At 48.5% G+C, this 23,132-nt stretch overlaps 1 protein-coding gene across 6 annotated transcripts in view; it reads right to left on the bottom strand.

The window, feature by feature from the left end:
• Positions 1-336: 336 nt before the first annotated feature.
• LOC135532568 (gamma-secretase-activating protein-like) overlaps positions 337-23,132 on the bottom strand; it is a 41,518-nt gene continuing 18,722 nt past the window's right edge. For 3 of the 6 annotated variants that reach the window (XM_064960046.1, XM_064960049.1, XM_064960050.1), the window contains exons 23-31: positions 20,179-20,240; positions 14,681-14,776; positions 13,624-13,694; positions 13,341-13,435; positions 12,995-13,114; positions 9,063-9,124; positions 3,344-3,448; positions 3,127-3,223; positions 337-2,727 (exon numbers count right to left, since the gene is read on the bottom strand). In XM_064960046.1, coding sequence (XP_064816118.1) covers positions 2,627-2,727; positions 3,127-3,223; positions 3,344-3,448; positions 9,063-9,124; positions 12,995-13,114; positions 13,341-13,435; positions 13,624-13,694; positions 14,681-14,776; positions 20,179-20,240 — 809 coding nt within the window. In that variant the 3' untranslated portion in view covers positions 337-2,626. The remainder of the gene's footprint in view (positions 2,728-3,126; positions 3,224-3,343; positions 3,449-9,062; positions 9,125-12,994; positions 13,115-13,340; positions 13,436-13,623; positions 13,695-14,680; positions 14,777-20,178; positions 20,241-23,132) is intronic. The other 3 variants (XM_064960048.1, XM_064960047.1, XM_064960051.1) reach the window with 3 other exon arrangements.

The raw sequence follows: 23,132 nt of genomic DNA, 5'->3' as shown, positions 1-23,132 counted from the left end.
GAGAAGTGTGCCTGGTGTTCTGACTTGTGGAAGCACCCAAACCAGTGACATCAGATATTCTGTAGAACGCCTGTTAATCTCCTGAGCGACTGTATCTGTGGAGTTGGCCAGGTCTCAGTCTGTTCCCTCAGCTAACAGGGTGTGTCTCTGACTGTCTCAACCATAACACTCCACACTGCAGCAGAGTGGCTAACATTAGCATGTGATGATGGGATAATGTACTTATTTATGGTTGACTTATCTGTCCCTTAATGTCACTGTATGAGTCATAGAGAATAGTGTCAATGTGACGCTGCCACGCTATCATGAGCAGTCTTATTGAACGAAGACAGACAGTTGTTAGCAACAAATATTTTATTTAGAGTTTCATTGATACAATATGGCTTTACACGTGTAAACATTACAACAAAAATCCCTTTTCCTGTTTATTATTGTACCTGATCAACACATTTCCTGGATTCCACATAACGGTGTTATTCCTGAAATCTGACCATGCATCAGTTCCTCAGGAATGGAAATATACAGACATCATACAGGACATGTTGTGGTAATTCAGACACCTTCCAGAGAACGTCCCTTCTTACTGTAAGAGCCTCATCCATCTGGTCTGTGTGGGAGGGTTGAGCAACAGGCAGAGAGGGCAGAAATATAAATCTGTCAAATGAATGCTTAACCGATGACTATTGTCACCAGACCCATTGTTCATCAGAATCTGATGTATTTTCATAGATTCTCATGTATTGGAATATTGAGTGATCAACATTTAAAGTGTACTTTAAACAGTCCCCGCTCTCTGACTCAGTCCCCGCTCTCTGACTCAGTCCCCGCTCTCTGACACAGTCCCCGCTCTCTGACACAGTCCCCGCTCTCTGACACAGTCCCCGCTCTCTGACACAGTCCCCGCTCTCTGACACAGTCCCCGCTCTCTGACACAGTCCCCGCTCACTGACACAGTCCACGCTCTCAGTCCCCGCTCTCAGTCCCCGCTCTCAGTCCCCGCTCACTGACTCAGTCCCCGCTCTCTGACTCAGTCCCCGCTCTCTGACTCAGTCCCCGCTCTCTGACTCAGTCCCCGCTCTCTGACTCAGTCCCCGCTCTCTGACTCAGTCCCCGCTCTCTGACTCAGTCCCCGCTCTCTGACTCAGTCCCCGCTCTCTGACTCAGTCCCCGCTCTCTGACACAGTCCCCGCTCTCTGACTCAGTCCCCGCTCTCTGACACAGTCCCCGCTCTCTGACACAGTCCCCGCTCTCTGACACAGTCCCCGCTCTCTGACACAGTCCCCGCTCTCTGACACAGTCCCCGCTCTCTGACACAGTCCCCGCTCTCTGACACAGTCCCCGCTCTCTGACACAGTCCCCGCTCACTGACACAGTCCACGCTCTCAGTCCCCGCTCTCTGACTCAGTCCCCGCTCTCTGACTCAGTCCCCGCTCTCTGACTCAGTCCCCGCTCTCTGACTCAGTCCCCGCTCTCTGACTCAGTCCCCGCTCTCTGACTCAGTCCCCGCTCTCTGACTCAGTCCCCGCTCTCTGACTCAGTCCCCGCTCTCTGACTCAGTCCCCGCTCTCTGACTCAGTCCCCGCTCTCTGACTCAGTCCCCGCTCTCTGACTCAGTCCCCGCTCACTGACTCAGTCCCCGCTCACTGACACAGTCCCCGCTCTCTGACACAGTCCCCGCTCTCTGACACAGTCCCCGCTCTCTGACACAGTCCCCGCTCTCTGTCCCCGCTCTCTGACACAGTCCCCGCTCTCTGACACAGTCCCCGCTCTCTGTCCCCGCTCACTGACACAGTCCCCGCTCACCGACACAGTCCACGCTCTCAGTCCCCGCTCTCAGACTCAGTCCCCGCTCTCTGACTCAGTCCCCGCTCTCTGACTCAGTCCCCGCTCTCTGACTCAGTCCCCGCTCTCTGACTCAGTCCCCGCTCTCTGACTCAGTCCCCGCTCTCTGACTCAGTCCCCGCTCTCTGACTCAGTCCCCGCTCTCTGACTCAGTCCCCGCTCTCTGACTCAGTCCCCGCTCTCTGACTCAGTCCCCGCTCTCTGACTCAGTCCCCGCTCTCTGACTCAGTCCCCGCTCTCTGACACAGTCCCCGCTCTCTGACACAGTCCCCGCTCTCTGACACAGTCCCCGCTCTCTGACACAGTCCCCGCTCTCTGTCCCCGCTCTCTGACACAGTCCCCGCTCTCTGACACAGTCCACGCTCTCTGTCCCCGCTCACTGACACAGTCCACGCTCACTGACACAGTCCCCGCTCTCTGACACAGTCCCCGCTCTCTGACACAGTCCCCGCTCTCTGACTCAGTCCCCGCTCTCTGACTCAGTCCCCGCTCTCTGTCCCCGCTCTCTGACACAGTCCACGCTCACTGACACAGTCCACGCTCACTGACACAGTCCACGCTCACTGACACAGTCCCCGCTCACTGACACAGTCCCCGCTCACTGACACAGTCCCCGCTCACTGACACAGTCCACGCTCACTGACACAGTCCACGCTCACTGACACAGTCCACGCTCACTGACACAGTCCATGCTCACTGAGTACTAGTGGAATATGGAGTGTTGAGTGAAAACTTGGAGCCTTGACCTGCTCCCCCTCTTTCTTCACCTCGGTCTCTCCCTCCCTCACTTGTCCTGGAAGCCCATCAGGATCAGAGTCTGTTTCAGAGCCGTCTCCTCCACAAACCTGGCATCCACATTCTCCTGCTCCTCAAAAGGGTTCAGAACTGCAGCACAGAATAGACACACCATCAGACACCCACACACAGTACACACACACAGTACACACACAGAACACACACACAGAACACACACACAGTACACACACACACAGAACACACACACAGAGAACACACACACACAGAGAACACACACACACAGAACACGTACACACACAGAACACGTACACACACACAGAACACACACAACACACACACACAGAACACGTACACACACAGAACACGTACACACACAGAACACGTACACACACAGTACACACACAGTACACACACAGTACACACACACAGAACACACACAGAACACACACAGAACACACAGTTTGGCTTGGCTGTTTAATAAGCTAGTTTCACTTGTGGAGACAAAAGAAACATCCTCTGAATAAATACCTCGGTCTTCCACATCCAACAGAATTTTGGTCAGGAAGGTGAGAGGCAGGAACTCAGGCCTGAAGCCAGGCTCGTCTCTCTCCATGAACATAGAACCCTGGAACAACAGACAAACCATCTAACTAATCAAGTCCAGCAGTATTTACTTCCTGCTCTTGGTGATATTGAATTGGTGATTGTACAGTTGATTAGTGGAAGCCGAATAAGACAGTGTTACTTTGGTTTTGGCGTGTTTCTCCAGCAGGCCTCTGACATAGTCTCTGGAGATACAGGCTGAACTGATGGGGTGATCCCACAGGTGACAGATCCTCTGCTCCATGGACTGGAAATAACAACAACAGTTATCTAGTTACCCCATGTCCTCTATCACCAGGCCTTCAACAGAACTTTCTCAACCTGTGTAAAACCTATCGGGTTGACTGGTAAATGAGTCGCTATTCGCTATGGGCCCGACTCCGACTTGGGGAACGACGCCTTTCCTACGCGCTTCTCGGTCGTCGGTATTCAATATGATTTTCAGTTCATTTCTCTTAAAGCCAATATGGTTTTCCGTACATTTCTCTTAAAGCCAATATGGTTTTCAGTACATTTCTCTTAAAGCCAATATGGTTTTCAGTCCATTTCTCTTAAAGCCAATATGGTTTTCAGTTCATTTCTCTTAAAGCCAATATGGTTTTCAGTACATTTCTCTTAAAGCCAATATGGTTTTCAGTCCATTTCACTTAAAGCCAATCTGGTTTTCAGTCCATTTCTCTTAAAGCCAATATGGTTTTCAGTCCATTCTCTTAAAGCCAATATGTTTTTCCGTACATTTCTCTTAAAGCCGGGTGTACACTACACAACTTTCAAAATCCTAACATCACTAAACCTCACATTGAACCACCATTTTTCCTGTTGTTTTTTTGTTGTCTTGCTAACCTAGTGGTGCACACTAAATGATGTGATTAAATATAACGTAGCTACAACGAGCTGTGGCTCAAAGCAGCCTCAAACGTTTTCAACTCTTGCCATACAGAGTTGAAATATCAAGCCAACATTTTTTAATTGAATAACATTGCTTGTGAGCTTCAGAGCTGTAACGATTTCAAACCAACTTGGATGCGCACTTTGGCTTTGAAGGCAAGTACAAACACATACTAGTAGTAGTCATCGCTCCTTCTGGAGACACATCCTGCGAAACAACGTCATCTCACTGGCTTCTTCTGGGGATTGTGTCTCCGATCTCAAAAACCTGTCTGGGACAGCTAAATCAGGGCCAAAATAATGTAGTGCACACCCGGCTTAAGACATCCCTTTAAATACGGTGTACCTTTAATTATAATGTTGTTGACAGTCTAGAATAGATGGAGAGAACGGGTTCAGAAAATAGGGATCAATGAAAGAAAGACATCTATACATCTTCGTCTCCGTTTCAACTGGTAGATTTAAAAAATACTCTGATTTGTTAGATTATTTAGGCACATTTTAGTCTTAGGAAAGTATGTATGAGTCATAAACCAACCGGTTTGGAGAGCCTTTACTCACAAAATATATTTATGAATAAAAAATAGTGGTTTGATTCGATGTATGAAATAAAAAGTGAAAGAGAAAGTGGATAAAGTGTAGAATAGGGGTTGAACTTCGGCCTGTCCCCGAGGGCGCTCAGAGTGTTCTATAGGAGCACCATCGAGAGCATACCGTTGGGCTGCATCACAGCCTGCTGCGGAAACTCCACCGCCGCGGACAGCAAGACCCTTCAGAGGGTGATAAGTGCAGCCGAACGCACCATTGGGGGCACACTGCCTGCCCCGCAGGACACCTACACCACCAGGTGTCTCAGGAAGGCCAAGAAGATCATCAGGGACCCAGCCACCTGAGCCACGCCCTGTTCTCCCCGCTTCCATCACTTAGACGCGGGCAGTACAGGAGCATCATGACAAAAACGAACAGACTGGCCAATAGCTTCTGCCCTGAGACCATCAGGCTGCTAAATAGCCACCACTAGTCAGCTACCTGCCCCCCCCTGCTACTCCCTCTATGGACATTTCCCACCCACCCCCCAACTGACTTTGCCCCAACGACATTCATCACTGTTGCAGTTGTTAATATGTATATTATTATTATAATTGTAATTCATGTTTTATTAATAATTGTTATTGATTTGATTTCACTTGGTCCCCACACCCCTCAATGATCATGCTGCTCCCTGCAGTCATTCCCCCCACCTCCCCAACAGTCTGTACTCTGCAGTCATTCCCCCACCTCCTCAACAGTCTGTACTCTGCTCCCCTGCAGTCATTCCCCCACCTCCTCAACAGTCTTTACTCTACTCCCCTGCAGTCATTCCCCCCACCTCCTCAACAGTCTGTACTATGCTCCCCTGCAGTCATTCCCCCACCTCCTCAACAGTCTGTACTCTGCAGTCATTCCCCCACCTCCTCAACAGTCTGTACTCTGTTCCCCTGCAGTCATTCCCCCCACCTCCCCAACAGTCTGTACTCTGTTCCCCTGCAGTCATTCCCCCCACCTCCCCAACAGTCTGTACTCTGTTCCCCTGCAGTCATTCCCCCCACCTCCTCAACAGTCTGTACTCTGCAGTCATTCCCCCCACCTCCTCAACAGTCTGTACTCTGTTCCCCTGCAGTCATTCCCCCCACCTCCTCAACAGTCTGTACTCTGCAGTCATTCCCCCACCTCCTCAACAGTCTACTATGCTCCCCTGCAGTCATTCCCCCACCTCCTCAACAGTATGTACTCTGCAGTCATTCCCCCACCTCCTCAACAGTCTGTACTCTGCTCCCCTGCAGTCATTCCCCCACCTCCTCAACAGTCTGTACTCTGCTCCCCTGCAGTCATTCCCCCACCTCCTCAACAGTCTGTACTCTGTTCCTCTGCAGTCATTCCCCCACCTCCTCAACAGTCTGTACTCTGCTCCCCTGCAGTCATTCCCCCACCTCCTCAACAGTCTGTACTCTGCCTCCCCTGCAGTCATTCCCCCCACCTCCTCAACAGTCTGTACTCTGCTCCCCTGCAGTCATTTCCCCCACCTCCTCAACAGTCTGTACTCTGCCTCCACCCTAATGGACATGTATTATTCATCACTGCCACAGTTATTGTGATGTGTATGGTGCTATTTCTATTGTTTTATTACCATTGTCATTATTTTATTTGGCTTAGTCCTGCATGTTGGAGCTTGGAGCCTAAGATGTTCACTGTACCTTGTAATTACACCTGAAACCCTGTACATGTGACTATTAAAAACACTCTGAATCAGAATCTGAACAATAGCGCTATAAGTCTACCCTGATTCTCACAACGGTCCAGTCGTGGTGAACCATGAGTCTCCCCTGATTCTCACACCGGTCCAGTCGTGGTGAACCGTGAGTCTACCCTGATTCTCACACCGGTCCAGTCGTGGTGAACCGTGAGTCTACCCCGATTCTCACCCCGTTCCAGTCGTGGTGAACCGTGAGTCTACCCCGATTCTCACCCCGTTCCAGTCGTGGTGAACCGTGAGTCTACCCCGATTCTCACCCCGTTCCAGTCGTGGTGAACCGTGAGTCTACCCCGATTCTCACCCCGGTCCAGTCGTGGTGAACCGTGAGTCTACCCCGATTCTCACCCCGGTCCAGTCGTGGTGAACCGTGAGTCTACCCCGATTCTCACCCCGGTCCAGTCGTGGTGAACCGTGAGTCTACCCCGATTCTCACCCCGGTCCAGTCGTGGTGAACCGTGAGTCTACCCTGATTCTCACCCCGGTCCAGTCGTGGTGAACCGTGAGTCTACCCTGATTCTCACCCCGGTCCAGTCGTGGTGAACCGTGAGTCTACCCTGATTCTCACACCGGTCCAGTCGTGGTGAACAGTGAGTCTACCCTGATTCTCACACCGGTCCAGTCGTGGTGAACCGTGAGTCTACCCTGATTCTCACACCGGTCCAGTCGTGGTGAACCGTGAGTCTACCCTGATTCTCACACCGGTCCAGTCGTGGTGAACCGTGAGTCTACCCTGATTCTCACACCGGTCCAGTCGTGGTGAACCGTGAGTCTACCCTGATTCTCACACCGGGTCCAGTCGTGGTGAACCGTGAGTCTACCCTGATTCTCACACCGGGTCCAGTCGTGGTGAACCGTGAGTCTACCCTGATTCTCACACCGGGTCCAGTCGTGGTGAACCGTGAGTCTACCCTGATTCTCACACCGGTCCAGTCGTGGTGAACCGTGAGTCTACCCTGATTCTCACCCCGTTCCAGTCGTGGTGAACCGTGAGTCTACCCTGATTCTCACCCCGTTCCAGTCGTGGTGAACCGTGAGTCTACCCCGATTCTCACCCCGGTCCAGTCGTGGTGAACCGTGAGTCTACCCTGATTCTCACACCGGGTCCAGTCGTGGTGAACCGTGAGTCTACCCTGATTCTCACACCGGTCCAGTCGTGGTGAACCGTGAGTCTACCCTGATTCTCACACCGGTCCAGTCGTGGTGAACCGTGAGTCTACCCTGATTCTCACACCGGGTCCAGTCGTGGTGAACCGTGAGTCTACCCTGATTCTCACACCGGGTCCAGTCGTGGTGAACCGTGAGTCTACCCTGATTCTCACACCGGGTCCAGTCGTGGTGAACCGTGAGTCTACCCTGATTCTCACACCGGGTCCAGTCGTGGTGAACCGTGAGTCTACCCTGATTCTCACACCGGGTCCAGTCGTGGTGAACCGTGAGTCTACCCTGATTCTCACACCGGGTCCAGTCGTGGTGAACCGTGAGTCTACCCTGATTCTCACACCGGTCCAGTCGTGGTGAACCGTGAGTCTACCCTGATTCTCACACCGGTCCAGTCGTGGTGAACCGTGAGTCTACCCTGATTCTCACACCGGTCCAGTCGTGGTGAACCGTGAGTCTACCCTGATTCTCACACCGGGTCCAGTCGTGGTGAACCGTGAGTCTACCCTGATTCTCACACCGGTCCAGTCGTGGTGAACCGTGAGTCATGCTCCAGGTTTAACCTGCTACGTGTGGTCTGAGTTCCATAATGATCTAATAGGCTACATGTCCTACATTATCGCACAACGTTAGTCTATATGATCCAGTAATACTAGCGACCTTCAGGAACAACGACACTGACGTGACAGAGGACAGAAAGGTCAACAGAATGGAATGATGCTAAATGCAAGGTACAAATTCAAGAAAACTAACACTTATAAATGTATGTGGGTATTACTGATGGTGGCTCCTGATAGTGGACTAATATTTAACATGATACAAATAGTCAAATAAACCGGCGAAAAGCCCAGGCATATAATTCAAACATTTTAAAGTGCATACATCAAGTCGGCAGGTTGAGCCCTACAGACGCCTGTAGCCTGGATCTCCACATTTCATCCCTGCAAATTATGAGGGCATACAATTAAAATTCTGAATAACGGCTCAGCTATTTATAGCCTATTTCACTGTCCCACTTGAGACCAGTAGGTTCATTAGACCTTATTCATGGTTTCATCGTGCGTAAAAGGTGGTGGAATTATGAGGGAATTAAACCGAGGTCAGAATACGACGGATCTGTGGACACCTCCGCCACACTCTGTTCTCCACCCCAAACAAAACCGAGGTCAGAATACGACGGATCTGTGGACACCTCCGCCACACTCTGTTCTCCACCCCAAACAAAACCGAGGTCAGAATATGCAGAGAGAGAAGTGCATCTAAAGGGAATTTACATTCCATTTCCGCTCGCTTAACTCGGGACGGAATCCCCCCAATAAATATGAGAATGAAGAGCAGAAGGAATGAGTCTGTTTCTCTGTTGTTCCTTCTTCACTTCCCCTCTGGGCTGCAACAACAGTCCAAGAATCATCTGATTGGCTAAAAAATAAATAATCACATTCCACTGCTTCGACAGCTGGAAGTAACAAACATCAGCAACTACAAGATGCAATTAACACCTTTGAGAGAAATGTAACTTTACCTCTGGTAGTCTCTTCACAATGCTGAACTTCAGCTCCTCGTTGGCATCACTGTTGTCTAGATCTACACAAGAGGAAAAATAGACCGTTGTTTAATTAGCTTAAAATCATCCAAACCTTTCATCTTCAGTAATACTGTTTCTATTGTCCCTGGAGGACTTTTTGGGAGTGTGAAAAACACCAAGGTAAAGTCCATATCAAACATTATCAACCATCTCTGACTACTACATTATTCAAAACACCAATACACCAATTCATTTAGCCACTTTCTTACGCAGAACTTATTCCCCAGAATTCTGACATTTTCCTTATCACCGTCTCGATGAAATACTGAAAACAATCATGTTTTGTACTTTCCTTTCATCTTCAGAGATTGTTTTGTTTGTCCCCCGAGGAAGAGCTGTGATATAAACTGTACGGAAACTGGCCAAGCATGAAACACTTTCTAGTATTGCCTTCTGATTGTTACCAGGTACAAAAAGAGTCAGTGTGGTGACAGGAACACTAACATCCCACTGTTTGGGGATTGTAACATCTTAACACAAGACTGTATTGTAATGGGATATCTTAAAAGATTGAGATGTCAATGCAAGTATTGAGAAACCTGTCCAAGCATGAAAGGGTATCGAGGGCTGTATGCATTGCACTATTCTTCCTACTAGGTACTGACTGTCTGTCTGGGAGGGTTTGTACGGGTTGACCTTTGTATTACAAGAGTGTAAGTCAAGACATTTAGATTCTCTCAAGCAAACTGTTTGGGTATAGCAATAACACTTCAATATCTTTGTAAAGAAACAACTATAGATATGAAGATATGAATGCAAGTATTGTTGCATTTCAAACTGGATGAGGGATGAGGGCATGTTTAGTCTGAGCTTGTATCTAACAGGGATAAAACCCTGCAGGACTGTAGGGGAGTGGTACTGGCACTTGGGCTTCTAGCTCTTACATTCCATGATCATTGTCTTGGCAAACACTACACTGTGCAACATCTACACAACACAGCCCTCACTCCAGTCCCTCTCTCCAGTCACTTACTCCTTCGTTCCAGTCCCTCGCTCCAGTCCCTCTCTCCAGTCCCTCGTTCCAGTCCCTTACTCCTTCGTTCCAGTCCCTCAGTCCCTCGCTCCAGTCCCTCTCTCCAGTCCCTCTCTCCAGTCCCTCTCGCTCCTTCTTTCCAGGCCCTCAGTCCCTCTCTCCAGTCCCTCTCTCCAGTCCCTCTCTCCTTCGTTCCAGGCCCTCACTCTAGTCCCTCACTCCAGTCCCTCACTCCAGTCCCTCACTCCAGTCCCTCGTTCCAGTCCTTCGTTCCAGTCCCTCTCTCCAGTCCCTCTCTCCAGTCCCTCTCTCCAGTCCCTCTCTCCAGTCCCTCACTCCAGTCCTTCGTTCCAGTCCTTCGTTCCAGTCCCTCACTCCAGTCCTTCGTTCCAGTCCCTCACTCCAGTCCCTCACTCCAGTCCCTCTCCTTCGCTCTAGTCCCTCCAGTCCCTCTCTAGTCCCTCACTCCAGTCCTTTGTTCCAGTCCCTCACTCCAGTCCCTCACTCCAGTCCTTCGTTCCAGTTCCTCACTCCAGTCCCTCTCCTTCACTCTAGTCCCTCCAGTCCCTCTCTCTAGTCCCTCACTCCAGTCCTTCGTTCCAGTCCCTCACTCCAGTCCCTCACTCCAGTCCCTCTCCTTCGCTCCAGTCCCTCTCTCCAGTCCCTCTCTCCAGTCCCTCTCTCCAGTCCCTCTCTCCAGTCCCTCACTCCAGTCCCTCACTCCAGTCCTTCGTTCCAGTCCCTCACTCCAGTCCCTCACTCCAGTCCCTCACTCCAGTCCTTCGCTCCAGTCCCTCGCTCCAGTCCTTCGTTCCAGTCCCCCTCTCCAGTCCCCCTCTCCAGTCCCTCACTCCAGTCCTTCGTTCCAGTCCCTCTCTCCAGTCCCTCGTTCCAGTCCCTCGTTCCAGTCCCTCACTCCTACTACAGTACCAGCCAATCAGTTGTGTTGTGACATGGTAGGGGTGGTATACAGAAGATTGCCCTATTTGGTAAAATAACAAATCCATAGTATGTCAAGAACAGCTCAAATAAGCAAAGAGAAACGACAGTCATTACTTTAAGACATGAAGGTCCGTCAATCCGGGAGATTTAATGAACTTTTCATGTTTCTTCAAGTGCAGTCGCAAAAACTATTAAGCACTATGATGAAACAACAGTGTCCTAACGAGAGAGCACATGTTCTATGCCAGGCTAAACCGTGCCTCATTAGCTCCTTATGACTGCCTCATCAACCCTGCCAGGAAATGTATAAACTTGAACTCCACTATAAAAAGCATCTAGACATTATCTCCCATTTCTTATAGAGTGTCATTTGGTTTTCAACAGCAGAAATTTGTATAAAACTTGCTGTCAGTCTCTCCTTCCTTTTCTTAATTATCTTTGCTCTACCTTCTCATATAAAGTGAATGGTTCCGAACTAGACAGACAACAAATTGAGCTGGTTGTCATAGCAACATACACAACTTTTCCCCCCCCAGTTGACTACCTAAATCAACACTTTGTTGCCAAAACTAAAATGGATGAGTGGAACATTTAGCTGTTTTGATCTTTTCAGATTTGGGCGACACTGCATTGAATGACCCAGAGAAAAGCCGCAACGGAAAAAACCCAGAGTTAAGAATACAACCTGCGATGTGCGTCGTTGCTTCGAGGGCTGACGAGCAGAGAAGAAGAAAAAGTTGTTGACTTCATCAAAACTGTCACTAAGGAAGAGTTTAGCATCCTTCCAGTTCAACGTCATAGATTTAGCCGGTGGTCATTTGTGACAGAGACACCGGCTGGAATGCGGTTTTAACCAATCAGCATTCAGGACTAGGCCCACCTGTTGTATAAACTTTGATGAACATGTACTTCATAGTATGTGTGTGTGTGTACTGTATCTTTATAACTTTGTAATGTCACCTTCACACTGAACTCCCAAGACCTATAACTCAAAGGCGTTTTGACAGTTACAGTGACCATGATAAATCAATGAACAGAGTGGCATCTTATATTTAGTGACTGAGCTATTGCTGTTCGTGTCCTCTGTTAGATTAGATTGACCCCTAGGTGTACATCCCAAATGCGACACTATTCCTCATATAGTGCACTACTTTTGACCAGAACCCACTTTCAACACGGTTACAGTATTAATCTGTATTGAAGCATGTAGGAGGCAGACACGGTTACAGTATTAATCTGTATTGAAGCATGGAGGAGGCAGACACGGTTACAGTATTAATCTGTATTGAAGCACGGAGGAGGCAGACACGGTTACAGCATTAATCTGTATTGAAGCATGGAGGAGGCAGACACGGTTACAGTATTAATCTGTATTGAAGCACGGAGGAGGCAGACACGGTTACAGCATTAATCTGTATTGAAGCATGGAGGAGGCAGACACGGTTACAGTATTAATCTGTATTGAAGCACGGAGGAGGCAGACACGGTTACAGCATTAATCTGTATTGAAGCATGGAGGAGGCAGACACGGTTACAGTATTAATCTGTATTGAAGCACGGAGGAGGCAGACACGGTTACAGCATTAATCTGTATTGAAGCATGGAGGAGGCAGACACGGTTACAGTATTAATCTGTATTGAAGCACGGAGGAGGCAGACACAGTTACACTGTAAGTAAGACAATAATGAATCTAAGAGGTTCCAGCTTACTGTGGAAAAGTACAGAACTGTATTGCCAGCTCTCTGACTCAGTGTTCATGAGGACACACCTTCCTGTAGTAATTACTGAGAAATTACATTATGGCACAATAGCTGAATCATGCCATCTGATAAATTGTGTGTTTGTGTGTATATACAGGGTATATGCACGTATTGCGTGTGTGTGTGAATTGCGTGCGTGTGTGTGTGTGTGTGCGTGCAGTGCGTGTGTGTGTGTGTGTAGTGCAGCGTGAACCTGTCATGAGTCGTGAGACGAAGGTCTCGGTGAGCTGCAGCACACCATGGTCAACGTACTGCAGGAAGGTGTGTCTGGGGAGACAGCGAACCCCCAACACGGACAGTAGAGTGTGATACCCTGCAGACACAGCAGCACCACGTCAGATGCCATTTGCTTGAATATTTATTTAATATTGTAGAGGCAGGCTCTCTATAAGCTCTGTTGAAGTGCTCTGTTATATTGAGACACTGGACAGGGAGGTTAAAATAAGTTTAACGCCTTGGTTATTTCGAGGAGGTTGAACCAGGTAAAATACAAGAATAAACAGTGTTATTTTGAGAAGATTAAACGGGGTTCTTCTTACCAGGAGGGAGGGGGAGACACAGAGTCTTTGTAGCCTCCAGTATCCGACACATCACGTGAAACACGGTCCACTCCGCTGAACTGCCCTGCTGCTTTCTACAGCAGATAGGATAGTCAACATCAATGGAACAGGACTTGAATACACACTGGAGACACACACACACACACTAACTAAACACACACACACTAACACAAACTAAAACACACACAAACACACACTAACACAAACTAAACACACAATAACACATACACTAATAGACAAACACACACAGGGAGCAACTTACAAGCACAGCACCAGAGGGCCTAGTTTGTACTTCAGCCACACAGACTCCAGCATGCGTCTGATCAGCTCCAGCTACACACACACCAAACACCCACACACCAAACACACACACACACACACACACACCCACATCAAACACACACACACACCACACACACACACATCAAACACCCACACACACACACATACATACCAAACACCCACACACCAAACACACACATCAAACACCCACACACCAAACACAGAAAAGAGGTCAGGGATGAATACTCTGAGTATTTAAACATCTGATTTACTCAAATGTTACATGATAAGACCACTATTAAAACGTTTCACATTCACTTCCTGTTTCCACAGTTTCACACACTGTAACACTTCCTATTTTCTCTACTGAGCAACAAATGAATAGTTGTCTGTTGCAACACGTAGCAAGAGAAACAGGTGTTACTATGATGTATTTATACACTGCCACTTTCACAACCCGACACACACACACCGGTTGCCGACTAACACACACACACACACCGGTTGCCGACTAACACACACACACACACACCGCTAGCCGACTAACACACACACACACCGCTAGCCGACTAACACACACACACACACACCGCTAGCCAACTAACACACACTGTGACTGACCAAGCATGACCACTCACATCCTCTTCTCCTCTCTCTCTTACCGCAATAACAGGAAGAAACACTACCACATTTACATCCTGACACACACACACACACACACAATCTCACACTCACACACACTTTATGGAAAGGCTTGTGTCTTCCTGATATGGAGTGCGCTATTTCCACGTGAGGTTCAGGGTTTTCTTCAGTCAGTGATATCTATGTATGATGTACCGTACAGAGCCTCTCTGACGTCATAGCTGAGCTGTGAACACTGGGACGTGGATCTGTCATCCACAGGAGGAAGTACATGTATTGGAGGATAATGGTTGTTGTCATTTCTCAACCACAATCTGTCTGTCTCAGGCCTTTCTTTGTGTAACCGCAAAAACAATGGAAACAGTGTTTGGGTCATGTAGAATAAGAACACACACCAGCTTGGCCACGTAGTTCACCACCAGCACGTCGATCTTCTTCTTCCCCAGACGAGGCAGGTGTCTGTTGAGGTGCTCTCTCAGCTTGTCCACCATCTATAGGAAACACAACACTTCACATTGAAGGTGTCTGTCTGTCTGTCTGTCTGTCTGTCTGTCTGTGTGGTTCCCTTGATGTTCCCCTGTGTCCCTGTTCCTCTGTGTCCCTGTTCCTCTGTGTCCTTGTTCCTCTGTGTCCCTGTTCCTCTGTGTCCCTGTTCCTCTGTGTCCCTGTTCCCCTGTGTCCCTGTTCCTCTGTGTCCCTGTTCCCCTGTGTCCCTGTTCCCCTGTGTCCCTGTTCCCCTGTGTCCCTGTTCCCCTGTGTCCCTGTTCCCCTGTGTCCCTGTTCCTCTGTGTCCCTGTTCCCCTGTGTCCCTGTTCCCCCGTTTCCCTGCTCCTCCGTGTCCCTGTTCCCCTGTTCCTCTGTGTCCCTGTTCCTCTGTTTCCCTGTTCCCCTGTGTCCCTGTTCCCCTGTTTCCCTGTTCCCCTGTTTCCCTGTTCCTCTGTGTCCCTGTTCCTCTGTGTCCCTGTTCCTCTGTGTCCCTGTTCCTCTGTGTCCCTGTTCCTCTGTGTCCCTGTTCCCCTGTGTCCCTGTTCCCCTGTGTCCCTGTTCCCCTGTGTCCCTGTTCCCCTGTTTCCCTGTTCCTCTGTTTCCCTGTTCCTCTGTGTCCCTGTTCCTCTGTGTCCCTGTTCCCCTGTGTCCCTGTTCCCCTGTTTCCCTGTTCCCCTGTTTCCCTGCTCCTCTAACAGTGTCCTACATTATTATTATCAGGAAGGAGAGTGGAGCAGGAGCCTACTGGGACTTACATACACACTGCAGGTACACACACACACACACACACTGCAGGTACACACACACACACTCTGCAGGTACACACACACACTCTGCAGGTACACACACACACTGCAGGTACACACACACACTCTGCAGGTACACACACACACTCTGCAGGTAGGTACACACACAAACTGCAGGTACACACACACACTGCAGGTACATACACACACACTGCAGGTACACACAAACAATTGTAGGTACACACACACACTGTAGGTACACACACACACACACACTGCAGGTACATACACACACACACACACACTGCAGGTACACACACACACACTGCAGGTACACACACTGCAGGTACACACACTGCAGGTACACACACACACACACACACACACACTGCAGGTACACACACACCCACTCTGCAGGTACACACACCCACTCTGCAGGTACACACACACACTCTGCAGGTACACACACACACTCTGCAGGTACACACACACACACTCTGCAGGTACACACACACACTCTGCAGGTACACACACACACTCTGCAGGTACACACACACTCTGCAGGTACACACACGCACACACACTGCAGGTACACACACACACTGCAGGTACAAACACACACACACACTGCAGGTACACACTCCTGGAGCAGGAGAGACCTATCTGACCTGCAGATGGAATTGCCTGCTGGGAGCAGAGCTGGTCTAAGAATAGTTACCCTGCTGGTTGATGCTGAGAGGACCACAGCTAGACTACCCTAGTGTTTTACAACTGGGGATAGGTAGAATAGTTACCCTGCTGGTTGATGCTGAGAGGACCACAGCTAGACTACCCTAGTGTTTTACAACTGGGGATAGGTAGAATAGTTACCCTGCTGGTTGATGCTGAGAGGACCACAGCTAGACTACCCTAGTGTTTTACAACTGGGGATAGGTAGAATAGTTACCCTGCTGGTTGATGCTGAGAGGACCACAGCTACACTACCCTAGTGTTTTACAACTGGGGATAGGTAGAATAGTTACCCTGCTGGTTGATGCTGAGAGGACCACAGCTAGACTACCCTAGTGTTTTACAACTGGGGATAGGTAGAATAGTTACCCTGCTGGTTGATGCTGAGGGGACCACAGCTAGACTACCCTAGTGTTTTACAACTGGGGATAGGTAGAATAGTTACCCTGCTGGTTGATGCTGAGGGGACCACAGCTAGACTACCCTAGTGTTTTACAACTGGGGATAGGTAGAATAGTTACCCTGCTGGTTGATGCTGAGGGGACCACAGCTAGACTACCCTAGTGTTTTACAACTGGGGATAGGTAGAATAGTTACCCTGCTGGTTGATGCTGAGGGGACCACAGCTAGACTACCCTAGTGTTTTACAACTGGGGATAGGTAGAATAGTTACCCTGCTGGTTGATGCTGAGAGGACCACAGCTAGACTACCCTAGTGTTTTACAACTGGGGATAGGTAGAATAGTTACCCTGCTGGTTGATGCTGAGAGGACCACAGCTAGACTACCCTAGTGTTTTACAACTGGGGATAGGTAGAATAGTTACCCTGCTGGTTGATGCTGAGGGGACCACAGCTAGACTACCCTAGTGTTTTACAACTGGGGATAGGTAGACTAGTTACCCTGCTGGTTGATGCTGAGAGGACCACAGCTAGACTACCCTAGTGTTTTACAACTGGGGATAGGTAGAATAGTTACCCTGCTGGTTGATGCTGAGAGGGCCACAGCTAGACTACCCTAGTGTTTTACAACTGGGGATAGGTAGAATAGTTACCCTGCCGGTTGATGCTGAGAGGACCACAGCTAGACTACCCTAGTGTTTTACAACTGGGGATAGGTAGAATAGTTACCCTGCTGGTTGATGCTGAGAGGACCACAGCTAGACTACCCTAGTGTTTTACAACTGGGGATAGGTAGAATAGTTACCCTGCTGGTTGATGCTGAGGGGACCACAGCTAGACTACCCTAGTGTTTTACAACTGGGGATAGGTAGACTAGTTACCCTGCTGGTTGATGCTGAGAGGACCACAGCTAGACTACCCTAGTGTTTTACAACTGGGGATAGGTAGAATAGTTACCCTGCTGGTTGATGCTGAGGGGACCACAGCTAGACTACCCTAGTGTTTTACAACTGGGGATAGGTAGACTAGTTACCCTGCTGGTTGATGCTGAGAGGGCCACAGCTAGACTACCCTAGTGTTTAACAACTGGGGATAGGTAGAATAGTTACCCTGCTGGTTGATGCTGAGAGGACCACAGCTAGACTACCCTAGTGTTTAACAACTGGGGATAGGTAGAATAGTTACCCTGCTGGTTGATGCTGAGAGGACCACAGCTAGACTACCCTAGTGTTTAACAACTGGGGATAGGTAGACTAGTTACCCTGCTGGTTGATGCTGAGAGGACCACAGCTAGACTACCCTAGTGTTTAACAACTGGGGATAGGTAGAATAGTTACCCTGCTGGTTGATGCTGAGAGGACCACAGCTAGACTACCCTAGTGTTTAACAACTGGGGATAGGTAGAATAGTTACCCTGCTGGTTGATGCTGAGAGGACCACAGCTAGACTACCCTAGTGTTTTACAACTGGGGATAGGTAGAATAGTTACCCTGCTGGTTGATGCTGAGGGGACCACAGCTAGACTACCCTAGTGTTTTACAACTGGGGATAGGTAGACTAGTTACCCTGCTGGTTGATGCTGAGAGGGCCACAGCTAGACTACCCTAGTGTTTAACAACTGGGGATAGGTAGAATAGTTACCCTGCTGGTTGATGCTGAGAGGACCACAGCTAGACTACCCTAGTGTTTAACAACTGGGGATAGGTAGAATAGTTACCCTGCTGGTTGATGCTGAGAGGACCACAGCTAGACTACCCTAGTGTTTAACAACTGGGGATAGGTAGACTAGTTACCCTGCTGGTTGATGCTGAGAGGACCACAGCTAGACTACCCTAGTGTTTAACAACTGGGGATAGGTAGAATAGTTACCCTGCTGGTTGATGCTGAGAGGACCACAGCTAGACTACCCTAGTGTTTAACAACTGGGGATAGGTAGAATAGTTACCCTGCTGGTTGATGCTGAGAGGACCACAGCTAGACTACCCTAGTGTTTAACAACTGGGGATAGGTAGAATAGTTACCCTGCTGGTTGATGCTGAGAGGACCACAGCTAGACTACCCTAGTGTTTAACAACTGGGGATAGGTAGAATAGTTACCCTGCTGGTTGATGCTGAGAGGACCACAGCTAGACTACCCTAGTGTTTTACAACTGGGGATAGGTAGAATAGTTACCCTGCTGGTTGATGCTGAGAGGGCCACAGCTAGACTACCCTAGTGTTTAACAACTGGGGATAGGTAGAATAGTTACCCTGCTGGTTGATGCTGAGAGGACCACAGCTAGACTACCCTAGTGTTTTACAACTGGGGATAGGTAGACTAGTTACCCTGCTGGTTGATGCTGAGAGGACCACAGCTAGACTACCCTAGTGTTTTACAACTGGGGATAGGTAGAATAGTTACCCTGCTGGTTGATGCTGAGAGGACCACAGCTAGACTACCCTAGTGTTTTACAACTGGGGATAGGTAGACTAGTTACCCTGCTGGTTGATGCTGAGAGGACCACAGCTAGACTACCCTAGTGTTTAACAACTGGGGATAGGTAGAATAGTTACCCTGCTGGTTGATGCTGAGAGGACCACAGCTAGACTACCCTAGTGTTTAACAACTGGGGATAGGTAGAATAGTTACCCTGCTGGTTGATGCTGAGGGGACCACAGCTAGACTACCCTAGTGTTTAACAACTGGGGATAGGTAGAATAGTTACCCTGCTGGTTGATGCTGAGAGGACCACAGCTAGACTACCCTAGTGTTTAACAACTGGGGATAGGTAGAATAGTTACCCTGCTGGTTGATGCTGAGAGGACCACAGCTAGACTACCCTAGTGTTTTACAACTGGGGATAGGTAGAATAGTTACCCTGCTGGTTGATGCTGAGAGGACCACAGCTAGACTACCCTAGTGTTTTACAACTGGGGATAGGTAGAATAGTTACCCTGCTGGTTGATGCTGAGAGGGCCACAGCTAGACTACCCTAGTGTTTTACAACTGGGGATAGGTAGAATAGAACCTGCTGGTTGATGCTGAGAGGACCACAGCTAGACTACCCTAGTGTTTAACAACTGGGGATAGGTAGAATAGTTACCCTGCTGGTTGATGCTGAGAGGACCACAGCTAGACTACCCTAGTGTTTTACAACTGGGGATAGGTAGAATAGAACCTGCTGAAACACTAACGTCACTTAAACCTCAGGGACAGCAATTTCAGGATGGAAATAGTTGCTGCTGCAAGGCTAAAAACTCCTGGGAAAAGACTGCAATGTCAGGATCAAAAAGGGACAACTATTTTTATCATGCGTGTTGTGTGTTGTCAGCTAACTGCTTGCCCTGATGAACCTTGGTCTTGGTAAGCTGGACAAGCCTGCATTCCAACCCAGCACTAAAATAGTGCAGACACTGATCTAAGATCAGTTTAACATTTCCCCCCCTAATGGTTAAGATTAGGATCTGGGGAGGGTAAACTGATCCTAGAGCTGTCTGTGCCCGAGGGCACCTTCCACCCAGAGTATCATGGCTGCTGTATCTTGTGACTCACCAGGCCTATGAGCGCCCTCTGCTGGCTATCCTCCTCCTGGAACAACAGAACCACTTTCTGATCTGCAGAGGAACACCATAACACAGTGGATTTAGACTTTTCATTACATGTCAAAGAGTTGGACATAAGGCAAAACAAACAGTCATGAGTCAGGACGAGGAAGAGGATTGCCTAATGATTTAAGAGAGATGAGTAAGTAGGGTTGCACATTTTGGGGAATATTCAGAGGTGGAAACTTTCCGTGGGAATTGACATGAATATATGGGAATTAACGGAAATATATGGGAATTAATATTAATACCATTTAAATGTAGATGTTTTTTGCATTGGATATATTTACCATTTCATATGGAGACAGAAACATAAACCTTTTCCCTCATCATATGTAGACATAATTCAAATGATTAAATCCTTCCAATAGAAATGCAAAAAAATATTTAGTACGAATTGAACTTGAATTAAACGAGTTGACTCTTCAAATGGGATGATTTCACTGAACAACAGAAAGGGAATTTTGAATGATCCATCACATCTCCCAAAAACGTTTTCAACATAAATCTATAAAATTATAGTCTAGAAACTAAAGCTTTGGTTGTCTTCCTCTCCGGCTTCCATGTCTTCTCCCTGGACCTCCTTAATGTCCACATCTTGAACATCAGACTCTGAGGCCTCATCTTCACTGTCACTTTCCAACCTTGTTGAGGATGGCTTGATGTCAGGCTCAAAAGCCTCATATTTGCCTGGATGGCCACCAATTTTTTGGGGGGGGTGTGATTTGGAGTATGATGGAGGCAACAGGGAAAAGAGCCTCAGATCCACTAAGTCCCTTCCATCAGGTGGCTGATGAGATATGTTGGCACGACTACCATATTGCATCTCCATCCCAAAGCCCTTGCCTGGAAGTGTACTTCGCCAGACTGCCAAGAACCTTGCCCTCATCCAGGCCAAGGTGGCGAGACACGGTAGTGATGACACCATAGGCCTTGTTGATCTCTGCACCAGACAGGATGCTCTTACCAGCATACTTGGGGTCCAACATGTACACTGTGGGGTGTTTGGGCTTCAGGCAGAAGTCTTCACGCTTTTTGATGTATTTCAGAACTGCAGTTTCCTCTGCTTGGAGCAACAGTGAAGTGGGCAGGGCAGTATGGATTTATTCTCTTACATCTGCAAGCAGAGTCTGAACATCAGACAGGATGGCATTGTCTCCCTCAATCCGTATAATGGCTACTGCTATAGGTTTCAGGCTGCTTACCACTCTCTCCCAAAATACATCATCCAGGAGGATCCTCTTGATGGGGCTGTCCATATTGGCAGACTGTGATATGGCCATTCCTTGGAGAGACTCCTTCCCCTCCAGGAGACTGTCAAACATGATGACGGCACCCCAACGGGTGTTGCTGGGCAGCTTCAATGTGGTGATCTTATTCTTCTCACATACCTTCTGTGGTCCAAGGTCATTGATGACTGCCTTCAGCTCATCTGCAATGTAGAGACCTGTGTGTCTGTTGTGTCTGTGCTCTTGTAGAATACTGGTTGAGGGGTGGAGATGATGTCGTTAATTATTCCTTGCCCACGAACATTTCACCACCCATTAAGAGATGATTGCAATACAGTCTGTTTTCTCTACGATTTGCTTGACCTTCACTTGAACTCTGTTGAACTCTGCATCCAGCAAATTACAGAGGGACATCTCCATGGTCTTCATTACAGAGGGACATCTCCATGGTCTTCATTACAGAGGGACATCTCCATGGTCTTCATTACAGAGGGACATCTCCATGGTCTTTTCATTACAGAGGGACATCTCCATGGTCTTCATTACAGAGGGACATCTCCATGGTCTTCATTACAGAGGGACATCTCCATGGTCTTCATTACAGAGGGACATCTCCATGGTCTTCATTACAGAGGGACATCTCCATGGTCTTTTCATTACAGAGGGACATCTCCATGGTCTTCATTACAGAGGGACATCTCCATGGTCTTCATTACAGAGGGACATCTCCATGGTCTTCATTACAGAGGGACATCTCCATGGTCTTCATTACAGAGGGACATCTCCAAGGTCTTCATTACAGAGGGACATCTCCATGGTCTTCATTACAGAGGGACATCTCCATGGTCTTTTCACTACAGAGGGACATCTCCATGGTCTTCATTACAGAGGGACATCTCCATGGTCTTTTCATTACAGATGGACATCTCCATGGTCTTTTCACTACAGAGGGACATATCCATGGTCTTCATTACAGAGGGACATCTCCATGGTCTTCATTACAGAGGGACATCTCCATGGTCTTCATTACAGAGGGACATCTCCATGGTCTTTTCACTACAGAGGGACATCTCCATGGTCTTCATTACAGAGGGACATCTCCATGGTCTTTTCATTTCAGAGGGACATCTCCATGGTCTTCATTACAGAGGGACATCTCCATGGTCTTCATTACAGAGGGACATCTCCATGGTCTTTTCACTACAGAGGGACATCTCCATGGTCTTCATTACAGAGGGACATCTCCAAGGTCTTCATTACAGAGGGACATCTCCATGGTCTTCATTACAGAGGGACATCTCCATGGTCTTTTCACTACAGAGGGACATCTCCATGGTCTTTTCACTACAGAGGGACATCTCCATGGTCTTCATTACAGAGGGACATCTCCATGGTCTTTTCACTACAGAGGGACATCTCCATGGTCTTCATTACAGAGGGACATCTCCATGGTCTTTTCATTACAGAGGGACATCTCCATGGTCTTTTCATTACAGAGGGACATCTCCATGGTCTTTTCATTACAGAGGGACATCTCCATGGTCTTTTCATTAGAGGGACATCTCCATGGTCTTTTCATTAGAGGGACATCTCCATGGTCTTTTCATTAGAGGGACATCTCCATGGTCTTTTCATTAGAGGGACATCTCCATGGTCTTCATTACAGAGGGACATC

This window comes from Oncorhynchus masou, unplaced genomic scaffold, assembly GCF_036934945.1.
Source record: "Oncorhynchus masou masou isolate Uvic2021 unplaced genomic scaffold, UVic_Omas_1.1 unplaced_scaffold_1911, whole genome shotgun sequence".
In the NCBI taxonomy this organism is placed as follows: Eukaryota; Metazoa; Chordata; class Actinopteri; order Salmoniformes; family Salmonidae; genus Oncorhynchus; species Oncorhynchus masou.
Note: the sequence above shows the minus strand (reverse complement) of the source record. Positions and strands in the feature narration are given on the sequence as shown.